We start from the raw sequence: 22,303 nt of genomic DNA, 5'->3' as shown, positions 1-22,303 counted from the left end.
TGATCAAGTTTATAATAAATTATAGATTAAATAATACATATATATACTCTTGTTACACATAGTCTTGCCTTATTGTACTACGTCAGTATAGATTTCATTTATATGACAAGAGATTTAGCCTCTCTCTTTAGCTCTAATAGAAACAACTAGTTTTTTTTTAAATTTGTGTGGTAATGATATCTAATGATATGAATTGACTGTAAATTTAATAGTTTCCACGCTGTCTTACTGCCACGCCTGTTGTCACAAGTGTTAAGTAGATTATATTGAGATAAAAAGGGAAAGTAAATAATGAAGACTTACACTTTATTTTAGAAAACCATAATCGAGTTTGTAAAATAAAGTGTTAATTGTAGGCTTTACTTTAACAAGCTCTCAGTCCTATATAATATAAATGTGTTTGGCCGTCGCTCTTGTTATAAAATTATTGCTTCATCATTCAAGTTTTAGATGCCGTTATAATATTTACAAGCAAAGGCCAAAACGTTGCTTGCGAATGAGACTCGACTAATGTGATGCTATCAACAAATGAAGAAAGCACAACTTATTTAAATGTTTAGCAGTCTTCATTATTTACTTATCTTTGACTTACATCGTAGCTGTCTGTAACACGTTATTGATAATGCTAGGCGTGAGAATTATTTTTCAACCAGTTACTTTAATTCAATTCTGATGTTTTGTTAAATTTTCAAGCATTTATTCCAGTTATTTTGTGCGCAATTTAATATTGAACAATATTAAACCATAAGTCAAAACATACTGTTTTTAATTTGTATCTATTCGTATTCTTCCTTTCTATACATAGACAGATATAGTTGAAATTATTTTAAAAGGTTTATCACACCTTTACAGCATTGTATCTTCTTGCTAAGATCGTAATAAGGGCGATATTTTCACGGATTTGTTTCTTACAAATTTAGATCTCCAATAATTTCAACTATTTTAATAACAATCAAATGATTTGGTTTCCCATTAACAAATTTTAAAATAAATTGGTCCATTCTATTTGCTTGGGGACTTCGACAGGGGGTGTGAAACTTTTCACCAAATCGTGTATCGATTTTTTAAATAGCTTAAGTTTGAGTATCATTGGTGAAGAATCTTCATTGCTGACCACCTCCAACAGAATATTGCCTGTAAAAATTGTAAGTAGAACTATTTTACATTATCCATTATCTGGCGAGGAGTGTCATTGCGCGACGTAATCTTGCTGTTTTTAAACAGGATAGGTGGAATGCAACGTACGGCCTGCGATCGAACTCTGCCTGTAGCAAAGTAGCAGAGATCCTTTACAACAATTAAAATTGTAAGGCAAAAATTCGTTGACTAAAAATTAAAGCATTTCGAAAAAAACGTTCGACAAAGCGTAAATAATAATGGGACTACATTATAATCGTATAATAGTAACGACAGTAATTGCAATTCGAAATAAATACCACTGTATTATCAAATAAGTACACTTACCCGCTACTTTAGACGAGTTAGTAAGCCACAGTGCGACTACATAAATTGACAGCGTATGCATCAAGTAAATTAATTTGGCAAGGACATGTTGCAGCACCAAGGACAGCAGCCGGAACTGAAAAAAATATGTAAGTATTATTATTGTCAGGGTTAACTAACTGCTCATGAACCATATTGCAATAGAAGGGTTATTCCCACTAGTTACCACCAAGTTCTTACCAGTGGTAACTACTGGGATTTTTTTGAATAAAAATTCCCACTAGTTACTACCAAACCAAGTTGGTGGTAACTACTGGGAATAATTTTTCCCAGTAGTTACCAGTGGTAAAAGGTGGGAAAAAAATTCCCAGTAGTTACCACTGGTAACAACTTGGTGGTAACTAGTGGGAATAAACCCAATAGAATAAGGTTAACGATAGACATTTAAAAAAAAAACCGGCCAAGTGCGAGTCGGACTCGCGCACGGAGGGTTCCGCACCATCAACAAAATAGAGCAAAACAAGCAAAATAAAAAACCGGCCAAGTGCGAGTCGGACTCGCGCACGGAGGGTTCCGCACCATCAAAAAACAAGCAAAAAAACGGTCACCCATCCAAGTACTGACCCCGCCCGACGTTGCTTAACTTCGGTCAAAAATCACGTTTGTTGTATGGGAGCCCCACTTATATCTTTATTTTATTCTGTTTTTAGTATTTGTTGTTATAGCGGCAACAGAAATACATCTCTGAAAATTTCAACTGTCTAGCTCTCACGGTTCGTGAGTTACAGCCTGGTGACAGACGGACGGACGGACGGACGGACAGCGGAGTCTTAGTAATAGGGTCCCGTTTTTTACCCTTTGGGTACGGAACCCTAAAAAGGGGGCCGCTATGTACTGTATTTTGTATTTAAGTACCTTTTGAATACATTACATTACAGGATTCGTCAATCTATGCGTCCAAACTATAGCCGGCCCTAAACGGCCGTTTTTGTTTTGAGTTTATACGAGATCGACGAATCCAGCAACATAAAAATTAGTTCGATTCATTCAAAAGGTACTTAATACAAAATACAGTACATAGCGGCCCCCTTTTTAGGGTTCCGTAGCCAAATGGCAAAAAACGGAACCCTTATAGATTCGTCATGTCTGTCTGTCTGTCCGTCTGTCTGTCCGTCCGTATGTCACAGCCACTTTTCTCCGAAACTATAAGAACTATACTGTTGAAACTTGGTAAGTAGATGTATTCTGTGAACCGCATTAAGATTTTCACACAAAAATAGAAAAAAAAAACAATAAATTTTTGGGGTTCCCCATACTTCGAACTGAAACTCAAAAATTTTTTTTTCATCAAACCCATACGTGTGGGGTATCTATGGATAGGTCTTCAAAAATGATATTGAGGTTTCTAATATCATTTTTTTCTAAACTGAATAGTTTGCGCGACAGACACTTCCAAAGTGGTAAAATGTGTGTCCCCCCCCCTGTAACTTCTAAAATAAGAGAATGATAAAACTAAAAAAAATATATGATGTACATTACCATGTAAACTTCCACCGAAAATTGGTTTGAACGAGATCTAGTAAGTAGTTTTTTTTTAATACGTCATAAATCGCCTAAATACGGAACCCTTCATGGGCGAGTCCGACTCGCACTTGGCCGCTTTTTTAAATATCTATCGTTAAATTTAAAAAGTTACAAGTATTTAGCAGTGGTGCTAGTGAGCACGTTGATGGGCTCTTAAATCACAAGCATCCTGAGTACTTGTTTCTGTTTTGACTAGATATAGTTTATACTTTATTATTCCGAAAATATTTGTAAGTAAAGCTGCTATACATACCAGTGTAAACACAGCATAATACATAACAGTAGTTGGCAACAAAAGCAACAGTATGGTAAACGCAACTGTTCCAACAAATAGCTCTTGATTGGTATATTCACAGGAATCTATGCCACCTCGGAGAGGATTGTATTTGCGGCCAACAAATAACCTCAATAAAGCAATGAGTCCTGATACTTGTATGTTGAATAGTCTGTGGAAAAATGGTAACATCAGATTTTCAACCTTAAGCAAAGGGCATAAGGTAGTAATTTCTTTGTTGCATACAGTGAACTAGCTAACTTTGTCCATCTTGAAGCCATGTATACATTTGTAATAAAAAGCCATTCAAATATAATTTTAGTGATACATAGTAGACACACATAAAGGGTAAATTATTATTTTTGTTTGTATAATTAAAGTACCTTGCAGCATATACATAGATACAGTATGAATGAAATGTTGCTATGCATAGCATATCTGAAATGATAGCAGCTTGAAACGTAATCCCAGCATATCCAATATAGTGAAATAACTGTAATATGACTTCCAGTTTTTCACCAGTCACCTCTGAAAAAAAAAGAGAAATCTTGATAGATTGTACTTTTCAATAATTCACATACAAAGTAAGGTCAGTATGGAGTTAGTTGTACAAACGAAAAAATAAAGGTAATAAGTTGAACTTCAACTGTGGACACTGTATGAAGATAAGACCTACCATTTAACTGATAATCTTAGCTTCATCCATAATGGTCCACTCAGAACTGTCAAAAATCATACTCCATTTATAAGGATGCCACCATGGTATTGCCTCCAACCATGAATAGGCACACTAGCCTTAACCCGTGGAGCGCCCTACCAAGATACGTGTGCCGGTAACTAGTATAGGAGTTCCATACTACGGTAATTCTGGGGCGCTCCACGGGTTAATAGTAGAATGAATTGATTAAAGCTTACCTAGAAACAGCCACCAAAGTTGTATATGGTATGAGAAATACTTTCCAAGCATTTTATTGAATGCATTGTTTAATTTTAGACCCGCAGGAACACCCATCAACCATTTTAATAATGTGTACAAGGAGTTGACTAAGTTCTGAAACACAATTTCTCTCATAAGTTAATAGGTATTTTGTTATAAATCAATACACAAACTTCTCTGTTAGCCAGAATAGTAGTGGGTCAAAGTTTGAAAAAAATCTCAGGTACCACTGGGGTTCAGGAGAGAAAAAAAATCTCAGTTGTTACCACTGGTAACAACTTGTTGGTAATTAGTGGGAATGACCCGAAAATTTAGATGGCAGGTTCCTTTATCAAATTACATTTATATTTTGGCACATGGGACATAGCTGCAGTTATAATGTCCAACTTACATAGTGTAAATCCAGAAGAAATATACAGAGATGTGACTTATTTGAAATACTTGTATTTAAAATGCAAATACTAAATGCAAAATACCTATTTTGTATTTTGTATTTAAATACCTTTTGAAGAAAACTATTTTGTATTTTATTTGAAATAGTTTTTGGGACCTATTTTCTATTTTCAAAATACAAAATACTTTATAGTAGGTAATGTAGGTAGGAGTTACAATCTCTTCTGATGTTACAATCCTGGCAACTCTCTCATACTGTTGAATCTGTTTAGTAACGTCGCACATGACCACAAGCGTAGCGAGTGGTTAAAAAAGTGGAATCTTGAGTGTTGCGAGGGTTTCAAGGTACGAGAGGAGAACAAACTTTTCTGCCCTGATGAAACTTTTCTGCACAAACGAGACGTTTTCATCACACTAACGAGAGGCATTATACTAGCTGTAAAACATTACAAATCTAAATTAATGCTTTTAAAAATTGTCCGTTATAAACCATCATCCATCCATCCTTCCGGTTAATATGAGCAAACAACTAGAAATTTGCACTTTAGATAGAGGACTGATTGACACACTGTTTTCAAAGAATGAAGAGAGTCTTTTCAATTCGGATATTCTGAGTAATACTTTTTAATTCAGACTAGGTATTCACTATTCAGAGTACTTTTTATCGCAAAGTATTTGTATTTTTAAAAAGTATTTTGAAAATACCTATTTCGTATTTTGTATTTTAAATACAAATTCAAAAACTATTTTGTATTTTGCATTTCAAATAGTATATCAAGGAAGTATTTGTATTTTGTATTTAAATACTTTTTATAAAGTATTTTTCACATCTCTGGAAATATAGGAAGTAAACCTAAAATACTTATATGGGACATTCCAAGGGAAAAGGTACTTTATGGCGGCTGGCGCTTACTCTGTAATTCACAACGCTCCTATATGAACAGGTATGCTTTTTTTTTAAATCTACTTATTTAAAAGAAGCCTTTATCAAAAAGACATGTTGGCTCCGTTGGGCCTCTATAACAAAGAATTTCAACAAGTGTTACTAAACAAAAACATCAAAAAAACTGTACACAAATATTGCACTTTTTGACAGCATACAACAGGTATGCTGCTACGCGTCGTAAACGCCAACCGCCATAAGGCACCTTTACCCATGGGACCTCACATACATTACATTATTATATAGCCTTTTATTATTATTCCTTTATTCATTTAATTTCTTAGATTAGGTTATTTATAATATGGATATAAAAATAAAATACAAAAACACTTACAAAAACAATACAAAATACTTATAAACATATTATAAAAAACCTAACCTAGGGTGCCGCCAGCAGCGGGGCAAGGCCCAAGCTGCCGGTGGTCAGGGCTGCAGAGAGAGGAACCGGCGGACTATCCGCGCCGTGTCCAAGATCATTATTATTATTATTATTATTCTATAAGCAGGCAGGCAGTTGTGACAACTGATATTGCCTGTATCCAGTAATCATTGACAGTTGTCATTGACAAGTAGATGTATAGGACGTATTTCCACAAATTTTTACATTTTCTTATGAATTACTTAAAGATTCTTCTTTTAATTTGTGGCCCCTTTTCGGGTTAAGGCCTCCTCCAACCTTTTGTTGATTATTCTTCATATTTTTATTTGGTTCTTAGATATACATTACATACCTCAAGCATATTCATCAACATGTCACTAAGTTCTTTTTCATTTATCATAACAAATTGCAGGGCAAGATACCCTAGAAGAATATCAACAAGGACCGCTAATATGAGATTGCCTTGTTTTATAGATATCTGAAACAATATAGTGAAATAAAAAGATGTAGTGATTGTAGTGAAACACCAACATTAAAAAAATCAGGTTTTATCATGTTAACTCCTCCCATCCCAGCACACTTAATATAATTTAAACTTGGAATATTTACAATCAAGTTGGATGTAACTTTGAATTCATACTACTTTTTATATATTTAGAACTTTGCTTACTTTCTTGTTTCTCCATACACTTATCAGGAACCAGTGAGCCAAATTTAAGTAATTACTAACATGCTGGCCAACCATGGAGTATGATAACCAGAAGGGAGGTACAAAAAATGGCTCATATGATTCCTCATAGATTTCAAGTTGATTCCTATGTTTTTGTATCAAATTTTGTAGATGCATCAACTCTTCATTTGATTTAAACTGAATTTCCGTGTGTTTAATATTATGGTATTCATACAGCATCAATATACAGTTGTTTGTAAAGTCTATTGGGCGTCCATGTATTGTTACCGTTTTTATTGGAGTATGACTTTGATTGTTAAAAACAATAATGTTTTTAAGAATATCCAGATTCTTCTCTTTTTTTGTTGGGTTCCAGAATCCATAAATAACATCTTCCTGGTTTCCACTATACTTCCACTCTATGTAAGAATATTCCACAAAATAAACTACAATGGTATTCTCCGAAAAACTATAATAACCTTTAAGATAAATGGTATCTTTCAAATTCGACAGAAATGCTGGAAGGAATATTCGTATAGTTCTTTGTAACATTGTTATCACCAGTAACACGCGCCGTTCACTAATTAAATATGTATAATTGATAAATATTTAATTTACTTTATTTTAGTTCTTAATTCTTCAGTTGTTTACAAAATTACATATGTTTGTAGACTCGATTTGACGTACGGATGACAGTGACATAAAAAATATTGCCATTTAAAAAAACCTATGGACTCTACAGACGTTATCGAAATTGTATGCGCTGCATGCGATTTTTGATTCATTGCAGACTACTGAGATTATTTGCATTTAATACTGAGACTATTTGCATAATTTAATTTAATTTATCGATAAAATGCTTCAACGCAATGTATTGGTAGAGCCTGTTTAATCTGTGCGAAAAGAGTCGTGAAATGTATGGGATCATGGGATCCAATACATTCTATTACTCTACGACTCTTCTCTTTCCGCACAAAATCTAGCAGTCAATCAGTCGTAGAATACCAATAGAATACTTGCTCGCCTTGGCGACCTTGCTACATGTTGCTAAACTTGGCACTGCCAAGTTCTGTTGCAAGGGTACATCCCTCTTTTTGTTTCATCTGTGTTGATGTGACGTCGCGTTTCGTTCGCCATCTTGTTTAACTATTCAATAAATTTGGCTGTATTGCGAGGATTGTTTTAAAATAAATTTTATTTAGTTGTAAGGGTGAAAAATCTGACGGTTTCTTTTAGAGGAGCGCCTCGTAACTCACTAGACTTTATAGTCTAGTCCACAGTAAATAGCTCCTACCTTACCACACCAAGCATTCAGAATGTCTGCACACGAGCAAATGAGGGCGATGTTGGATCAATTGATGGGCACAGCTCGCAATGGTAATTATATCAGTTATAATTGTTTTTCAATCCGCAATTCTGCTTAATCTGACTAGCTAACTAATAGCTAGTAACTTAATTTATATGTTGAGTATTTCGGAAGTTGGTAGTATGTCGGCCACATCCAGCCGGCCTCGGTGGAGTGATGAGACCGCTTTGAGCATTAAGGATGGTTTGTCGCACTGGAGAAGTAAGTAGTTTATTCACAATGCTCAAGCCCCTGCTTCCTCTACGAAGTCCACATCGGCAGGTTTCAACCATAGTTTGCAGACTGCTAATAGATATATCTATTTGTAATTTGACAATGTGAATTCCACTGGATTATAAAGGTGCTTTCATTGCTTCTAGGTGAAGCTGACAGGCATGGGGTCAAGTTTTTTGATGATTCTGTGTGTAAATCATTTTTACTACAATGTTGCCCACATGAAATTCTATCTTCAACGGTAAGTTTTATTATATTTTTTTTTGTGTTCCAAGGGAAAGCTGCACATACTGAATCTCTGACTAATAATCACAAGATTATATTGATTTTTACATATTTTATTCTTTTTTTCTCAAGTTAAACATAATTCAGGAATTCAGAATGTAAGAGCTGTATATATGGGATTGAAGTGTTCTTTAATAATATGCAATGGGATTATTTATGCGATGTAGACACGATTTTGTGGTGTTATTATAGTTGAGTCAACCAACTTAGTCACTAGAAAACAGCTATGAGACTTATCTGGTCTCATACCTTACCATTATCAGTCAAAAGAAAGGGATGAATATTATATATTGACTGCTTTTAGTTTTCTATTGACTCCGTTGACTGGCCAGCTTATATACTATTATGTAGTATTTGTTTTGATCATCCCAATGTGTATACTGCCAAGTTTCATCCCTTCCTATTTCGTCTGTTGCCATGATTCTGTAGTACCTCTGGAAACGTCTATTGGAGTGGCATTAACTGTGGTGAAATATGCTTTTCAGAAAATGCCCAACACTAGTCTTTATTGCTCATCACAATACTTAACAGATGAGGGATAGATTGTATGAGTTAGGCTGTTCTGTAAGTACCAAGATGTACGTATAAACATTTATAGTTAGCTGACTGTACACTTACTGCTAAGCAGGTTTAATTTTATAAGTCTCCCGGGCTTTATATAAAATTGATTAAAAATCAACGGTTCATATGCTGCTTTGGTGAGTACAAGTAAAAATTTTAGGAACAAATTGTAAAGTCGGGTGAGAGCAATTTGGTGATATTCTAACTACATTGGGTACGTACTGAGCTATATACATAGCTAGAAAAAAGAAAACATATGATTGCATGAAAAAATTACAAAATTATTAATTAGTAAATTAATGAAATGTTAAATCAATAACATGGGTTTCCCTACAATAAAACAATTTAATTGATCACATCATTTTCCTACATTGCTCTATTTTATGTAAATATTCCTTTGGTTTTAAACTTTCACAATAACATTGTAATGAACTTAATATGATATTATCTTGATATTGTACCAGTGTTAAAAAATATATATATTCAATCAGTTTAGTTATCAAAATTAGGATCTAAGTTATAATGGCTGGGTGTTTCCACTATGATTTGTAAGTACATAATATTTGTCATTTTCCGTCGGGTGTGCCAGGCGCGAGCTGATGGTGTGGATTGTATGTATTCTATTCCAACAATAACTTATGAAATGGTTTATAAAATGTGCTGGAGGGGTTTTCTATATCATTTAAATATTTAACATTCACTGCCAGTAGTTTCTATTCGGAACATAAAATAGACAATGCCAAAAAATGTAGCCACTAATTTGCCAGCTAAAGTAGATGGTGCTGTTGGGTGCTAGTCTGGGGTAACCGGAGTGAGGTACTTTAGCTGTGACAATTTTGGCTTACATATTTTGTAACTTTTTCCTGTTACTGGCAGTGGCTGTTTGTATTTTTCTTTTTTATATCCATTGACAATCTTGATATGTTATTTTTATGATTTTGGCCATAAAATATGTATTCACTGAGAATAAGTACTAAAACTTTGTTAAACAAAATAATAAGTAACCCATCTATTTTAGAACCAATTTGCTCTATCTTACTAATTTCTCAGTGAATATATAAATGTAGTTGCCATCTTTTTCCAATTGCTCAAAATTATGTCTGACATGACAACTTCATCTTAATAAATACTTAACAATTCCATTGATTTGGGGCTGAGCCATCAGGAGGGTGTGCCTGTGCCTCGCGCTCATTTTGCTTCCTCTCACTTTTCGAAGTTTAAGTATTCGTTTTCTTGATTAATACTGTCATATAATTAGTCACATTTGGAAAAAGATATACCTAAATACATGGCCACTTATATGACTACATTGTTTGACACTTAAAGAAAAATATTTTTACAACTGTAGAACACTGTGGATGTCAACCGGTGTAGTTAAATATTTTGTTTTTGTAAACATTTATTTGAGTATAGGATCTAAACTTTAGATTTCTATATTGTTATTGTATGTCCTTGATTATAGGTAATTATTTGAAATATTCAATGTGCCCTCTATAACCGGGATGAGCATATTATTGAATTAATTTATTTACGTGGTTTGACTTGTTTCGTTTGCAGCGAATGGATCTAGGTGAGTGTCCAAAAATACATGATCTGGCACTGCGGGCGGATTATGAGTTAGCGTCAAAAACCAAAGATTATTTCTACGACATCGACGTAAGTACTAGCTTAATTTACAAAAAATAAAGTTAGTCTTAATTATCATTTCTGAAATAACTAACCAAATTGATAAAATTTCAACTACATAATTTCAATCATTTGGCTATACTAATAATGGTTCTGTTAAAATCATTTCCATATACTTTTAGAAGAATATTGTCGATTATACCACATCCTACACTCGCGAGTTATAAGTTCGCGGTACAGTTATGTTATGTGAGTACAAATATAAAAAATACGTACCTACATTGACTTTTATATGTGACATATAGTCTGATATATACTCAAAGATATTTTCTAATCCGTTTTGTGTACTCGCAAAGGCGACGGAGCACTTAGAGGCATTCATAGCGGACTGTGACCGTCGGACTAACGCCGCCAAGCAGCGCCTGGCCGAAACGCAGGAGGAGCTGTCCGCTGAAGTGACCGAGAAGGCTAACTCGGTGCATGAGCTCGCGGAGCAGATCGGCCAGAAACTGGCGAGGGCCGAGGCTCTCGGAGAGGAGGGTATGGTGGAAGAGAGCGTCAAACTGATGGGAGAGGTGTGGCTTACTGTGCTGTTATCGTAAATATTTGTATGGTTTTTAAACTAAACAAAATAGTAACACTTCAAAATTAACAGAGTTAAATTTTGAGAGAAAGCGTTTTATTATCTGTGTACAGGTACATAGGTAGTGCATGCGATAATTTGTGATATGCGTAAATAAGTGATTCGTAGTCACTAATCGTAACCTACGACGTAGTGATTTCACTGTCTGACATTTAGCGTTTATAAAAATAATGTCTAACTTAACCTTTTTCTACAGTAAGATTTATCTACCAAATACAGGGTGGAACATTTCTAGAGACTGAGCTGAAAGTAGTGTTATTTAAGTGACCTACAATCGAGTTATTATAATCGTAAAGCTGACAAAAACATGTTTATATCAGTGACAACCCTACAGAGTTATTTACATTTTAAACTGACACATGACACTTACAGATAGACGAATTGCGTAAAAAGAAAGCGGTCGCGGAACAAGAGTACCGCAATTCGATGCCTGCTTCGTCCTACCAGCAACAGAAGTTGCGCGTCTGCGAGGTGTGCTCCGCCTACCTCGGCATACACGACAACGACCGGCGGCTCGCCGACCATTTTGGAGGGAAATTGCATCTCGGATTTATCACTATTCGCGAAAAGCTCGCCGACTTGAAGGTAAGGTAAACGACAGCGTGCGAGTCATTCGTACATAAATGCAAATGCATTTTTAAGTTTTTCTTTCTATCTATAGGACAAAATAGGAATCGAGAATATAAAATGAAATTAATTATATTTTGTGAACGCGAAAAAACACCCTGTAATTCATGTTTTTTTCTTCAGAAAAACGTTGAGAGTCGTCGCGAGGAGCGCGGCGCGTCGGAGCGCGAGCGCGGGGGCGGGGGCCGGCGCCACTACGTCGGCGGCCGCGAGCTCGACCGCCGCGCGCGCCGCCACCGCGAGACCGCGCGCGAGCGCCGCGACGACCGCAAGGACGAGCGCGACCGCGAGCGCAAGGACGACCGCGAGCGCAAGGACGACCGCGAGCGCAAGGACGACCGCGAGCGCAAGGACGACCGCGAGCGCAAGGACGACCGCGAGCGCAAGGACGACCGCGAGCGCAAGGACGACCGCGAGCGCAAAGACGACCGCGAACGCAAAGACGACAAGCGCGAGCGCGGCGAGCGGGAGCGGGACAGAGGCGAGCGGGAGCGGGACAGGGGCGAGCGGGACCGAGAGCGCAAGTAAGTCAACACTATCATCTGATAATCTGGACGTGATTGTGACCATATGAGCTGCTACCGCGCAGAAACGCAGGATCATAGATTGCAACGGTAAAGTGCTTAACAGATTTATCGGCACTACAGAGAGAAATAGAACGATATTTATAGTGAGATAACGCGCAGTCGATATAACGGAAGCCAAATTTTTTACAAACGATCGGCCTGCTTTCGACGTTTCGTTTCATCGATAGGTACTAGATCTAGTAGATCTTCTAAACCAGTGGGTGGGCCTCCGTGGCATTGCGAGAGGGCGCGAAATACTTTATAAGTTAAACGAACGCGTAGATTTTCTTGCTTTTCCCTACCTGAATAAAAATAAAAGAGTATGATTTTGTTTTCAAAAACCGGCCAAGTGCGAGTCGGACTCGCTAGAGGGTTCCGCACCATCAACAAAAAATAGAGCAAAAGAAATCGTGTTTGTTGTATGGGAGCCCCCCTTAAATATTTATTTTATTTTATTTTTAGTATTTGTTGTTATAGCGGCAACAGAGATGCATCATTTGTGAAAATTTCAACTGTCTAGCTATCACGGTTCGTGAGATACAGCCTGGTGACAGACGGACGGACGGACGGACGGACAGCGAAGTCTTAGTAATAGGGTCCCGTTTTTTACCCTTTGGGTACGGAACCCTAAAAAACGTTCTGGGACCTAGAAATTCTCTAACTGACTATAAAGTCATAATGTCTTCTAAAATGTCATTCAATAGAACTTGCTAACTATGTAAACAAACCGCCATACTAAAATTGACACTAAATGTCAATTTACTAGTAACTTTTGTTTACATTGTTAGCAAGTTCTATTGAATGACACTTTATTCACGAAAGTATTTTAAATTCTCGAATTAGTACTGAATACCAAGTTCTCACTTATACAACTTTATTAACAGGAGGAGTCGATCGCGCAGCAAAAGCAAGCGGGACGGTTCCCGGGAGCGGTCTCGGGACCGGGACCGCAACCGCGTGCGGGACACGCGCCGCAGCCGCTCGCATCTATCGTCGTCGCGCGACCACCGGCGGGACTAGCACCGCCTTCCTACGATATTAATACAAGAGAATATTGACGCGCCATACCAATCTGAAACCTGAAGATTTAACTGTTTGATTTTGACATATGAATGTAAAGAAATATAGTTCGTTTTTTTAGCATTAGAAATAAGGTAAACAATCTTGATGTGTCTTTTAATTGAAAAACACATTTTAAAAATAAGTTACGGCAAATATGTAACAATTATGAATCTAATACGATCATTTATATTCTTCTGCTTTCATAAGTAATAGTATTTGGTTTTTAAAAAGCGTTTTTCAATTAAAAGACATGTCAAGATCGCTTACCTTCTTGCAAGTTCTTTCTAATGCTAAAAAAAACGAACTATAGTTATTTACGATACAAGTGCGGAAAGTAGGAAACTCGCAACGAGTGGTGATCAATTAAAACACGACCGAAGGGAGTGTTTTAAATCGACACGAGTTGCGAATTACCTATTCGCACGTGTATCGTACAACGTTACAGTACATATGCCCCTTTAAATTTTTGACATAGGCACGGAAAATGCTTATTTCCGCACTAGTGCGGGAAACTAACATCATATGTACTGTAAACTTATTATTTATACCAGGGGCACATAGAATTTAGTTGCATTAGCCTGGTTGCTCAGCTGTCGATGATAATTCAGGCCGGTTTTAGTTGCTTCATTACATTTTTCTAATAATAATAAAAGTTAAAAATGCGTCAGAATTACATTGAGAAAAAAAGTAGAGTAGATTTAATATATAATGAGTTGAATGACGAAAAATGTTGTAAATGATGTTGAAATAAATGATTATTCCATTTTTTACAAACGCCAAAAACGATCTTACAGGCGTAAGATCAGTGTTGGCCGAAACGTTAATGCAATCGATTATTGCAATTAACGTTCGGCCAACACTGCGTAAGATAAACTGATTTGTCGGAGACGGATATAAGTAGTTGTCTAAAGTGCTGTCATGGTGTTTATAATGAAATAATTAACAGTTGTTACGTATAACTAAGGTATGTTCGACTAAGATCGGACACCGGGTAAGATCGTATGATTCAAATTTCTGCCTGTTGCGGGGCTTTTTTTCAATGCTGGCAAGGTGATGCAATGCGCTGTTTTGTCCCGGGCATTGCATCACCTTGCCAGCATTAAAAAAAAGCCCCGCAACAGGCAGAAATTTGAATCATACGATCTTACCCGGTGTCCGATCTTAGTCGAACATACCTTACGTCACAAAACCAATTTTTGTTGCCTAGTAACAAATAAGGGTTTTCTGAAACATTAATGCGTTAGCAATTGTAGCAGGTGCCTAAGCGCCTACCACGAACATCGAAACTTGTTTTTTTTATGTACGAGGTAGCCCCACAAAGGTATTCCGGAGTGAGTATTACTACGGCTAAAGTGTGACCGAAAGTGAAGTCATATTAGAGGATTGCATCTCGTTTTGATTACGGAATTAACCACGCCATTTGACAATAATGACGTGACTAAAAGCAATAAATCAATATAGTGACGTGTAAGTGTGACACAGTCCTCTAGTTTGATGATCTCTTTCGGACCGTTTTCTCTAGTCTCCTCAGATCACCAGTTTTGCTCGGTGATAAGGATCAATAGCAAAATAGTGACACTCCGGGTCTAAAATTATCCTTGACCTTCAGTATTGCCATCTAGTGCGAAAAAATGTCGAATAACTCATTGGTTTTAGCAGGTTCAGTTTAGGAGTTTCGTTATATCGAAATATTTCCATATTCATTAATTTAATTTGAAGTAAAACAATTGGAAGCCAGTTCTTGCGCGACTGTTTAAAAAATAGGAACTTTAGTGTAATTAATGTTTAGGTTAGTTGTTTTGTTTTAAAATAGAGAATATAGCAAAAATGAAATAAAGCAATAAGGACACGCACTATTTTTGTTTGATGTTTTGTTAGTATTTCATACAAAACTTATTGTAATAGGTTTACCAATAAGTAAGTGTAAAAGGTTTTATCAAGTTTTATGTATCAGCTCACATGTTTGTGTTAAAATCGGACCGGGAGTAGGTAGCAACTTGTATAAAGATTTCTGCTATGCACTCGTTGATTTAATAAATTTTTACCTATTAAATTGTGTTTCATTTAGTTTATCGCATCTATACCTGTTTGCTTTTATCGTGGGAACTATAAGTACTGAATAATATTTAAAGTCCGTCAACCAAATCTTGTCAGTAGTCAAAGGCGGCAAATTTGAAAAATCGCAGGTTAGCAACACTGTGTTCAAATAATTCCAAAACGCGTGTCATCAGTGTTTTATCTGTGGAATGTGGATCGTGAATGACAGCCGTCACCTTATTTGTTTTCATTTGGTTTTCATTCTGAATCATTTCTGTTTCAAGAGATATTTCTGCTGTCACCATTAAATACCAATACATTAAATAAGAATAAGCAAAGCTAAGGGGCCTACAATGTACAATCATGCTCGTTGATGGTAAACATTACTAAAAATGGAGGTTATGACAAGTACTGGAAGAACTCTTTCGAACTTTTAAGATTATGTTCAGTTTTTTTTGTTTTAGGGTTAAAAGGCATAAATAAAATGAAAACGTATGCCTAAATCTATCCAACAAGACCATAAATTGTGTCCTGGAAACCGTCCATAGGCCCACATGTCTAATATTTTCAGCAATCAGTTGTGACTATTTACAAAGGTAAACCTTTTAAACAGTATTAAGAGCCTTGATTATATCGCCGTTCTTTCGCAATATCTACCTAATCCATACATGTTTGTTGCAGGATTAAATCTTGCCCAATATAAGGCGTTCGTAGTAGAAAGTATCTCTTCAGACAATACTTACCTATGGCGGTTTATATACGTGTACAACGCAACCAAGTCGAAAAGTGCCCCTTATCTTATTTACCTTTAAATTAAATAAACACCCAAATATCAGTTGTTTTATTTTTAATATGTATATTGTACAATATATACCAATCAAAAAAATTACACAGGTATGTCATATTCATTCAGAACAGTACACTAATTTACATTAACAAGTGGCATATTATATTGTAAATAACAAATATATGCACTATCTAATTATCTGCATTTTGATATGATTTTATTTTAGTAAACTTAGAAGACATAGGGAACAAAGAGAATATAAGCACTACGATAGAGAGTTGTTTTTGATATCTTCAAATTTGTTCATCATTTTGATTAACATTGTTTTAACATCGCTTTTAAATTGTCCGTCCATGTTTCAATTTTTTTCAATAAACCGCGAGTGACAATTTGAATTGACGTACGCAGGGCGCGCTCAGCGGAAAAAAAAATCTTATGGTTCGATGTACATTGCTGCTTTTCTTAGCGCAATACTGCTCTTTGAGTGTTGCCCTACTTTAGTTTGCTTTACATTGCTACTGACAAGATTTGGTTGACGGACTATATATTCTATGTCTATTAGGTTAAAGTTTAATTTTGCTTGGAAATAATGGAGGAAAACGTGCCGAGCAAAAGGCACGGGGGTGTTTTCTGTCCCTTTCTAAATATTTCCATTTAGTTTTGTTGAAGAAAGGGACAGGTACCCTTCGAGCTATCTCGCTCGGTACGTTTTTGAGCCACAGCAGCAAGACGGCAGACACAGAAGCAAATTTAATCTAGGCAGGCGTGTCTCACTCCGCGATTTACTTGCTTTGCTACAGGTAGCTATAGCTGGTCAACCAAATCTTGTCAGTAAAAAAAGGCGCGAAATTCAAATTTTCTATGGGACGATATCCCTTCGCGCCTACATTTTTCAAATTTGCCGCCTTTTTCTACTGTCAAGATCTGGTTGACCAAGTATAAAAGTACATCCGTTCGGCCCCAATTTTGGGGAAAGCCATAAGCCGCGCGTGGCGCTGTCGCCACCTAGCGGCCATATCTGTGCTGATCGTAACAGACGCGTTTTGTTAGAGAGTGAGTCTTCTGTACTTAGTACCCCCTGGAGCGCCCCAGAATTACCGTAGTATGGAACTCCTATACTACTAGCACACGTGTCTTGTTAGGGCGCTCCACGGGGTACTATTATTTATTCTGTGATGTAGGCAAGGTACATTTCGGGAGGCCCTCTGGTGGCCGAATTATGCATAAACCATTGGGGTGTCCCTCTAGAGAGATTGCAGACTAATAGTAATGTCTATACAGAAATACATAGCTACAGGAGCTGTCCAAGTTCATATGGCCAAGGGGAGAGGGAGGGGCATAAGGGCCACCCCACATCTAGCGTCTTTCGAGCGTCGGCGTCGGTCAGCGCCATGGAAAATGACGTCGCTGCGCAGTTGCGTCGACGTTGCGTCGAGCAGGGCCATAGAGTTGTAGACGCCGACGAGACGCCGACGCTCGAAAGACTCTAGATGTGGGGTGGCCCTAAAGGCCGTGGCAGGATAAGGGACCATCTTGTGCCTTAACAGCTTTTCGGCCTGATTTTTTTTCTGATGATGGGTCACGCCATTAGTAAGTGTTATACTAAATTTCAGCATTCGCCTCGTCTTATTTTTGAACAAAAATAAATAAATAAGAAAGTAGTTATTTTCGATACAAGTGCGAAAAAGAGGAAATTCGAAACGACTGGCTATAAATTAAAACACGACCGAAGGGAGTTACCATTGTTAGAAGCTTGAATTAAATATATGTTATAGCTCATTAAAAAGCCTATTATAAGTAAAAAAATTGGATGCGTCTCTGTTTCAGAAGTTAGAAAAAAAATATGGAAAAATGTTGACACATAAATTTTTATTTTTTTATATGGAGTGTTATCCGGTTTAATAGGGACAAATTGCGGGTATTAACTAAGTGTACTATATTATAACTAAGTGTACGAAGTAATTCGTTGCATTTAATTTAAACGGAACTATTCATGAAAATTAATTTTTCTTATTTATTTATTTTGTTCTAAAATAAGACGAGGCGATTGCTGAAATTTAGTATAACACTTACTAATGGCGTGACCCATCATCAGAAAAAAAATCAGCCCGAAAAGCTGTTAAGGCACAAGATGGTCCCTTATCCTGCCATGGCCTTTCGTTAGAAAGTTTGTTCTCTAGCTGCCACTACCCCCCTCGGCAACGCCCATGGAATTGAATTTGTTTTGTTTTAAAATCGAACGAATCAAAACAAAAGCAACTCTGTTTCATTTAATAACTATTTAAATTCATTAGAGGTTAGAGGTAATTTGTACTATGTAGTATTAACCGTGGGCTGTTAAAGGTTTCAAAAACTGTAGGTTTAAATTGGTAATTAAAAAAAACGAGTAGGTAGGTGGATAAAATGTATTTAAATTCGCATTTCATGCAACTTATTCTAGCTAGATTATCGTCACATTATTTTCAAAAAGTTATTTTTGCACTTTAATGTGCAACTACAAACAAAATAATAAGCACCTACTTATTCCACGATTTCGAAGTGTCCAAGAATCACTGAGAAATGTTTATATTTCCAACATCACGTTTATGTCAGACAATACCAATTGCCGATAGGGAATTAATCATAACATATTTTGCTCGTTGTATATTCTACGATATATAGATTATTAATCCCTGACCAGCAAGTATGTAAATAAAAAGTCGTAGCACTCGCACCTAAGCTCGTCCTGTGTCTGATATAAGCGTGATCGAGCTGGCTAGACTGGGCACATGCTTATAGGTAGGTATATGTTTTCATACGTAAATTATTCGAGTTAAGTAGAACTCATATTCAGTCCTAAAATACGAGAAAACACATCGAAGAAGCCATAAAATTATTTAATAGAAAAATACAGTCGTGCCAGAAAACTGAGTTGAACTGAGTTGAGTCTGAGAATTTGGACTCTGGGAATTTGGCAAGTTTGTTAACCCTTTTCCAGGTCGTACGTAGAAGGTTTTCCCAACAAATCCAACTATAGTAAACCGAGGCGAATCGAATCACAGGGTAAATCGGATCAGGCTCAAAAATCTATTGATATTATTTCTTATGACTGCATACGGTGCAATTTTAGTGTGCTCATATCAATGCAATCTTTGAAATTATCAACGGATATTTCATCGCGACGATTCGTCTCGTTGTATTATGGTGATTCATTTGAAGACAAGCCACATTTCCCGAAGGCCAATCTAATTTGAACCATAAATCGGATTGCTTAGGTTAAAATTCAATTGACACGTACCTATGTGGTCGATGAATCGTTATATGCTTGGAAAAGCGTTAATTTACTTAGGTACTTTTTTGCAAATTTAATGAATATCTTACGAAAAGCGACTTCGCTTACAATCCGTTAAAATATCGTCAAAACGGTCGGATATTGCATAGAACTTCCCGCAACGTAGACCCACTTTCTATATTTTAGTTTATAGATAATGTGTATCTACTTATGAAAATAGAATAGCAATATTAAAGTGTGACTAATTATTAACCTACACATAAACTAGGAACAATTCGAAACTATCAAGAATCTACTGTACTGACTAAATAACCAACATAATGGTTGCTCTGAATTTGTTGGCATGACAACCTGTTAAAAAAGAAGTACCCACTTTTAAAACATGATGTTGCATTATTTATATATTTTATTCTCTAATAAAAAGTGTCTATTACTTGAACATCTACTCGTATAACCAAAAAGACACGACTACGTTTAAACATTAATCGTAATTGGATACGTAGATTTCATGAATTATAATTGTCCTGTACTGTAATTGTACCTGTGTCCATAATACTTATTACTTGTTGCTACTTTTGCATCTTAACCCAGTCCATAAAAATATCACAATTTTCACATTGTAAAAAGAATTATTTAACTACTAACACACCTACAATGGCTACAATCCTACATCTACTTACTAATTAAGATAATGGTCATTTTCGCCACGAGTTATTACCACCGAGTAAATGTAATTGTGCTCACAAGATAATATTTGAAACGTTATCAGGCAAAAGATCCATTTTATCAGTTGGCAATAAGACAGACATATTATCGACAACCGACATAGACATAGTTAAATTATATTTTTTGTACTAACACTATACCGTAAAATGGGGTGAGTAGGGTTCGCGGGGAGAGTTGGGTTATGAATGGGGAGAGAAGGAATGCAAGGGGGGTGAGGTGGGTTTTTAAGGCTACTGCTACAAAAATAATGTATTCCAATTTAAAATGGAGATATAGTAATACTCATAATAAAAAAAAATCGATCCAACAATCTTCCAAAATCACCTTTGTATGAAAACCCAACTCACCCCAAATACGAGGGACTACGGGGTGAGGTGGGATTTCCTGTTTATCGTCAAAGTTATGAAATGGAACTACCCAAAATAAAATAAAAACTAGAATACAAACGTCCGGAACACTTATTATATACACCATTCAGTTTGCATATGTAAAAATAAATGTTATCGAGGTTTGAACGTCAGTTTTGCACCTACTCACCCCATTTTACGGTATGGGATTTGTGCCTGAAATAAATAATTTCAATTTACATCATTGATTTAGATAAATAACGTCTATGTTAATCGTACTAACCAGATATTAGATAACTAATGGCGAAAAGGCCGGAATTACAACAATATTTAGTTCAAAAAACCTTGATAAACTCAAAATTTACTATTATAATAAGGCAGAGGTTACACAGGTTTTCGATATCAATATTAACTCAAGTCAACATATAATCATAGTGGTAAATTGAGATCAAAACTATAGTGAAGTATCAAAGGAAATTTTTAGTGTACCGCACAAACCGCGGTACACTTATGGGATCACATCGGTCTTGCAAATCAGTTATTTTTCTGCTATTATGCGTCTACAAGAAGTTGATTTTTAGGGTTACGTACCCAAAGGGTGAAAACGGGACTTACTGGGATTACTAAGACTCCGCTGTCCGTCTGTCTGTCACCAGGCTGTAACTCATGAACCGTGATAGCTAGGCAGTTGAAATTTTTTACTTTATTAGGTGCCTACATATCTACAAATATATAAATCAGAGTCTCGCATTTATGACCAGTTATCTTGAAAAGCAACTCGGCTTCGGTTAACCATATGTCATTGCAAAAAGGTTTACAAACTGTCAGAAATGTAAAATATGGTATAGTTGAAGAAATATTATGTGAACCGATTAATGTTATCGCTCGAAATGACTTCAATAGTATTTTACAATAGGATAATAAAAACAATAACAAACACGAATATGGCATGTGCTTTGCCGAGACAGCTTCTTGTATTTGTAAAGATAAAGTTTGATGACTAATCGGTGCAAACTATATTTCGTCAACTATATATCTCTTGTCACAGGTCACAGCAGAAATATAGCTGGTCAAGCAAAACTTGTCAGTAAAAAAAGGCGCGAAATTCAAATTTTCTATTGGCCGATATCCCTTCGCACCTACATTTTTCAAATTTGCCGCCTTTTTCTACCGACAAGATCTGCTTGACCAAGTATAGCTAAGTGAACAATATAATAAAATCTGTACATTATGTACTCTATTATCAGGACAACATGGCTTCTCTGATTATTACTTTCATAACTGCTCCTGATGCTGTAGATTAATTTTGATAATTGTGAAATATCGATTTTACACTTAGAAAGAATGGGTAACTTAAAACTATTTCTTGTTATCTAGATTCTAGACATTTAATAAAAACTGCACATTGTAGAACAGCACAAAAAGGGAGTAGGAACACTGAAATATATGAAACAACTTTGTGCACTAACTATTTTGGCTACAATGCATACACTGTAGTACAATAGGCTGGCTACAATAGTAGACACAAGGTAATAAAGCATAGGCTATCTTCTACAGATTATA

At 36.2% G+C, this 22,303-nt stretch overlaps 2 protein-coding genes across 2 annotated transcripts; one reads left to right on the top strand and one right to left on the bottom strand.

Moving 5' to 3' along the window:
- Positions 1-887: 887 nt before the first annotated feature.
- LOC134651004 (phosphatidylinositol N-acetylglucosaminyltransferase subunit Q) lies at positions 888-7,180 on the bottom strand. Its single transcript, XM_063505974.1, has 7 exons — positions 6,624-7,180; positions 6,306-6,431; positions 4,217-4,352; positions 3,685-3,829; positions 3,281-3,473; positions 1,465-1,579; positions 888-1,134 (listed from the first exon to the last, which is right to left on the bottom strand). The coding sequence occupies exons 1-7, from the start codon at positions 7,173-7,175 to the stop codon at positions 983-985; spliced, it is 1,419 nt and encodes a 472-aa protein (XP_063362044.1). The 5' UTR covers positions 7,176-7,180; the 3' UTR covers positions 888-982.
- A 580-nt stretch (positions 7,181-7,760) lies between these two features.
- LOC134651013 (putative RNA-binding protein Luc7-like 2) lies at positions 7,761-13,586 on the top strand. Its single transcript, XM_063505982.1, has 8 exons — positions 7,761-8,000; positions 8,349-8,443; positions 10,606-10,704; positions 11,031-11,249; positions 11,690-11,902; positions 12,068-12,308; positions 12,426-12,468; positions 13,395-13,586. The coding sequence occupies exons 1-8, from the start codon at positions 7,940-7,942 to the stop codon at positions 13,528-13,530; spliced, it is 1,107 nt and encodes a 368-aa protein (XP_063362052.1). The 5' UTR covers positions 7,761-7,939; the 3' UTR covers positions 13,531-13,586.
- Positions 13,587-22,303: the final 8,717 nt, after the last annotated feature.

The sequence above is a fragment of the Cydia amplana genome, chromosome 9 (assembly GCF_948474715.1).
Source record: "Cydia amplana chromosome 9, ilCydAmpl1.1, whole genome shotgun sequence".
Lineage (NCBI taxonomy): Eukaryota > Metazoa > Arthropoda > Insecta > Lepidoptera > Tortricidae > Cydia > Cydia amplana.
This window is presented reverse-complemented; position numbering and strand designations above follow the sequence as displayed.

What these genes read in the sequence shown, in the direction of transcription:
- LOC134651013 (XM_063505982.1), top strand. Translation starts at nt 7,940, where the DNA reads ATGTCTGCACACGAGCAAATGAGGGCGATGTTGGATCAATTGATGGGC. An exon ending in ATGAAATTCTATCTTCAACG is followed by an intron (nt 8,444 to 10,605) that starts GTAAGTTTTATT and finishes TTTCGTTTGCAG; the next exon opens with CGAATGGATCTAGGTGAGTG. An exon ending in AAAAGCTCGCCGACTTGAAG is followed by an intron (nt 11,903 to 12,067) that starts GTAAGGTAAACG and finishes TTTTTTCTTCAG; the next exon opens with AAAAACGTTGAGAGTCGTCG.
- LOC134651004 (XM_063505974.1), bottom strand. Translation starts at nt 7,175, where the DNA reads ATGTTACAAAGAACTATACGAATATTCCTTCCAGCATTTCTGTCGAAT. An exon ending in GTGTATGGAGAAACAAGAAA is followed by an intron (nt 6,432 to 6,623) that starts GTAAGCAAAGTT and finishes ATATTGTTTCAG; the next exon opens with ATATCTATAAAACAAGGCAA. An exon ending in TAACTCGTCTAAAGTAGCGG is followed by an intron (nt 1,135 to 1,464) that starts GTAAGTGTACTT and finishes CAATTTTTACAG; the next exon opens with GCAATATTCTGTTGGAGGTG.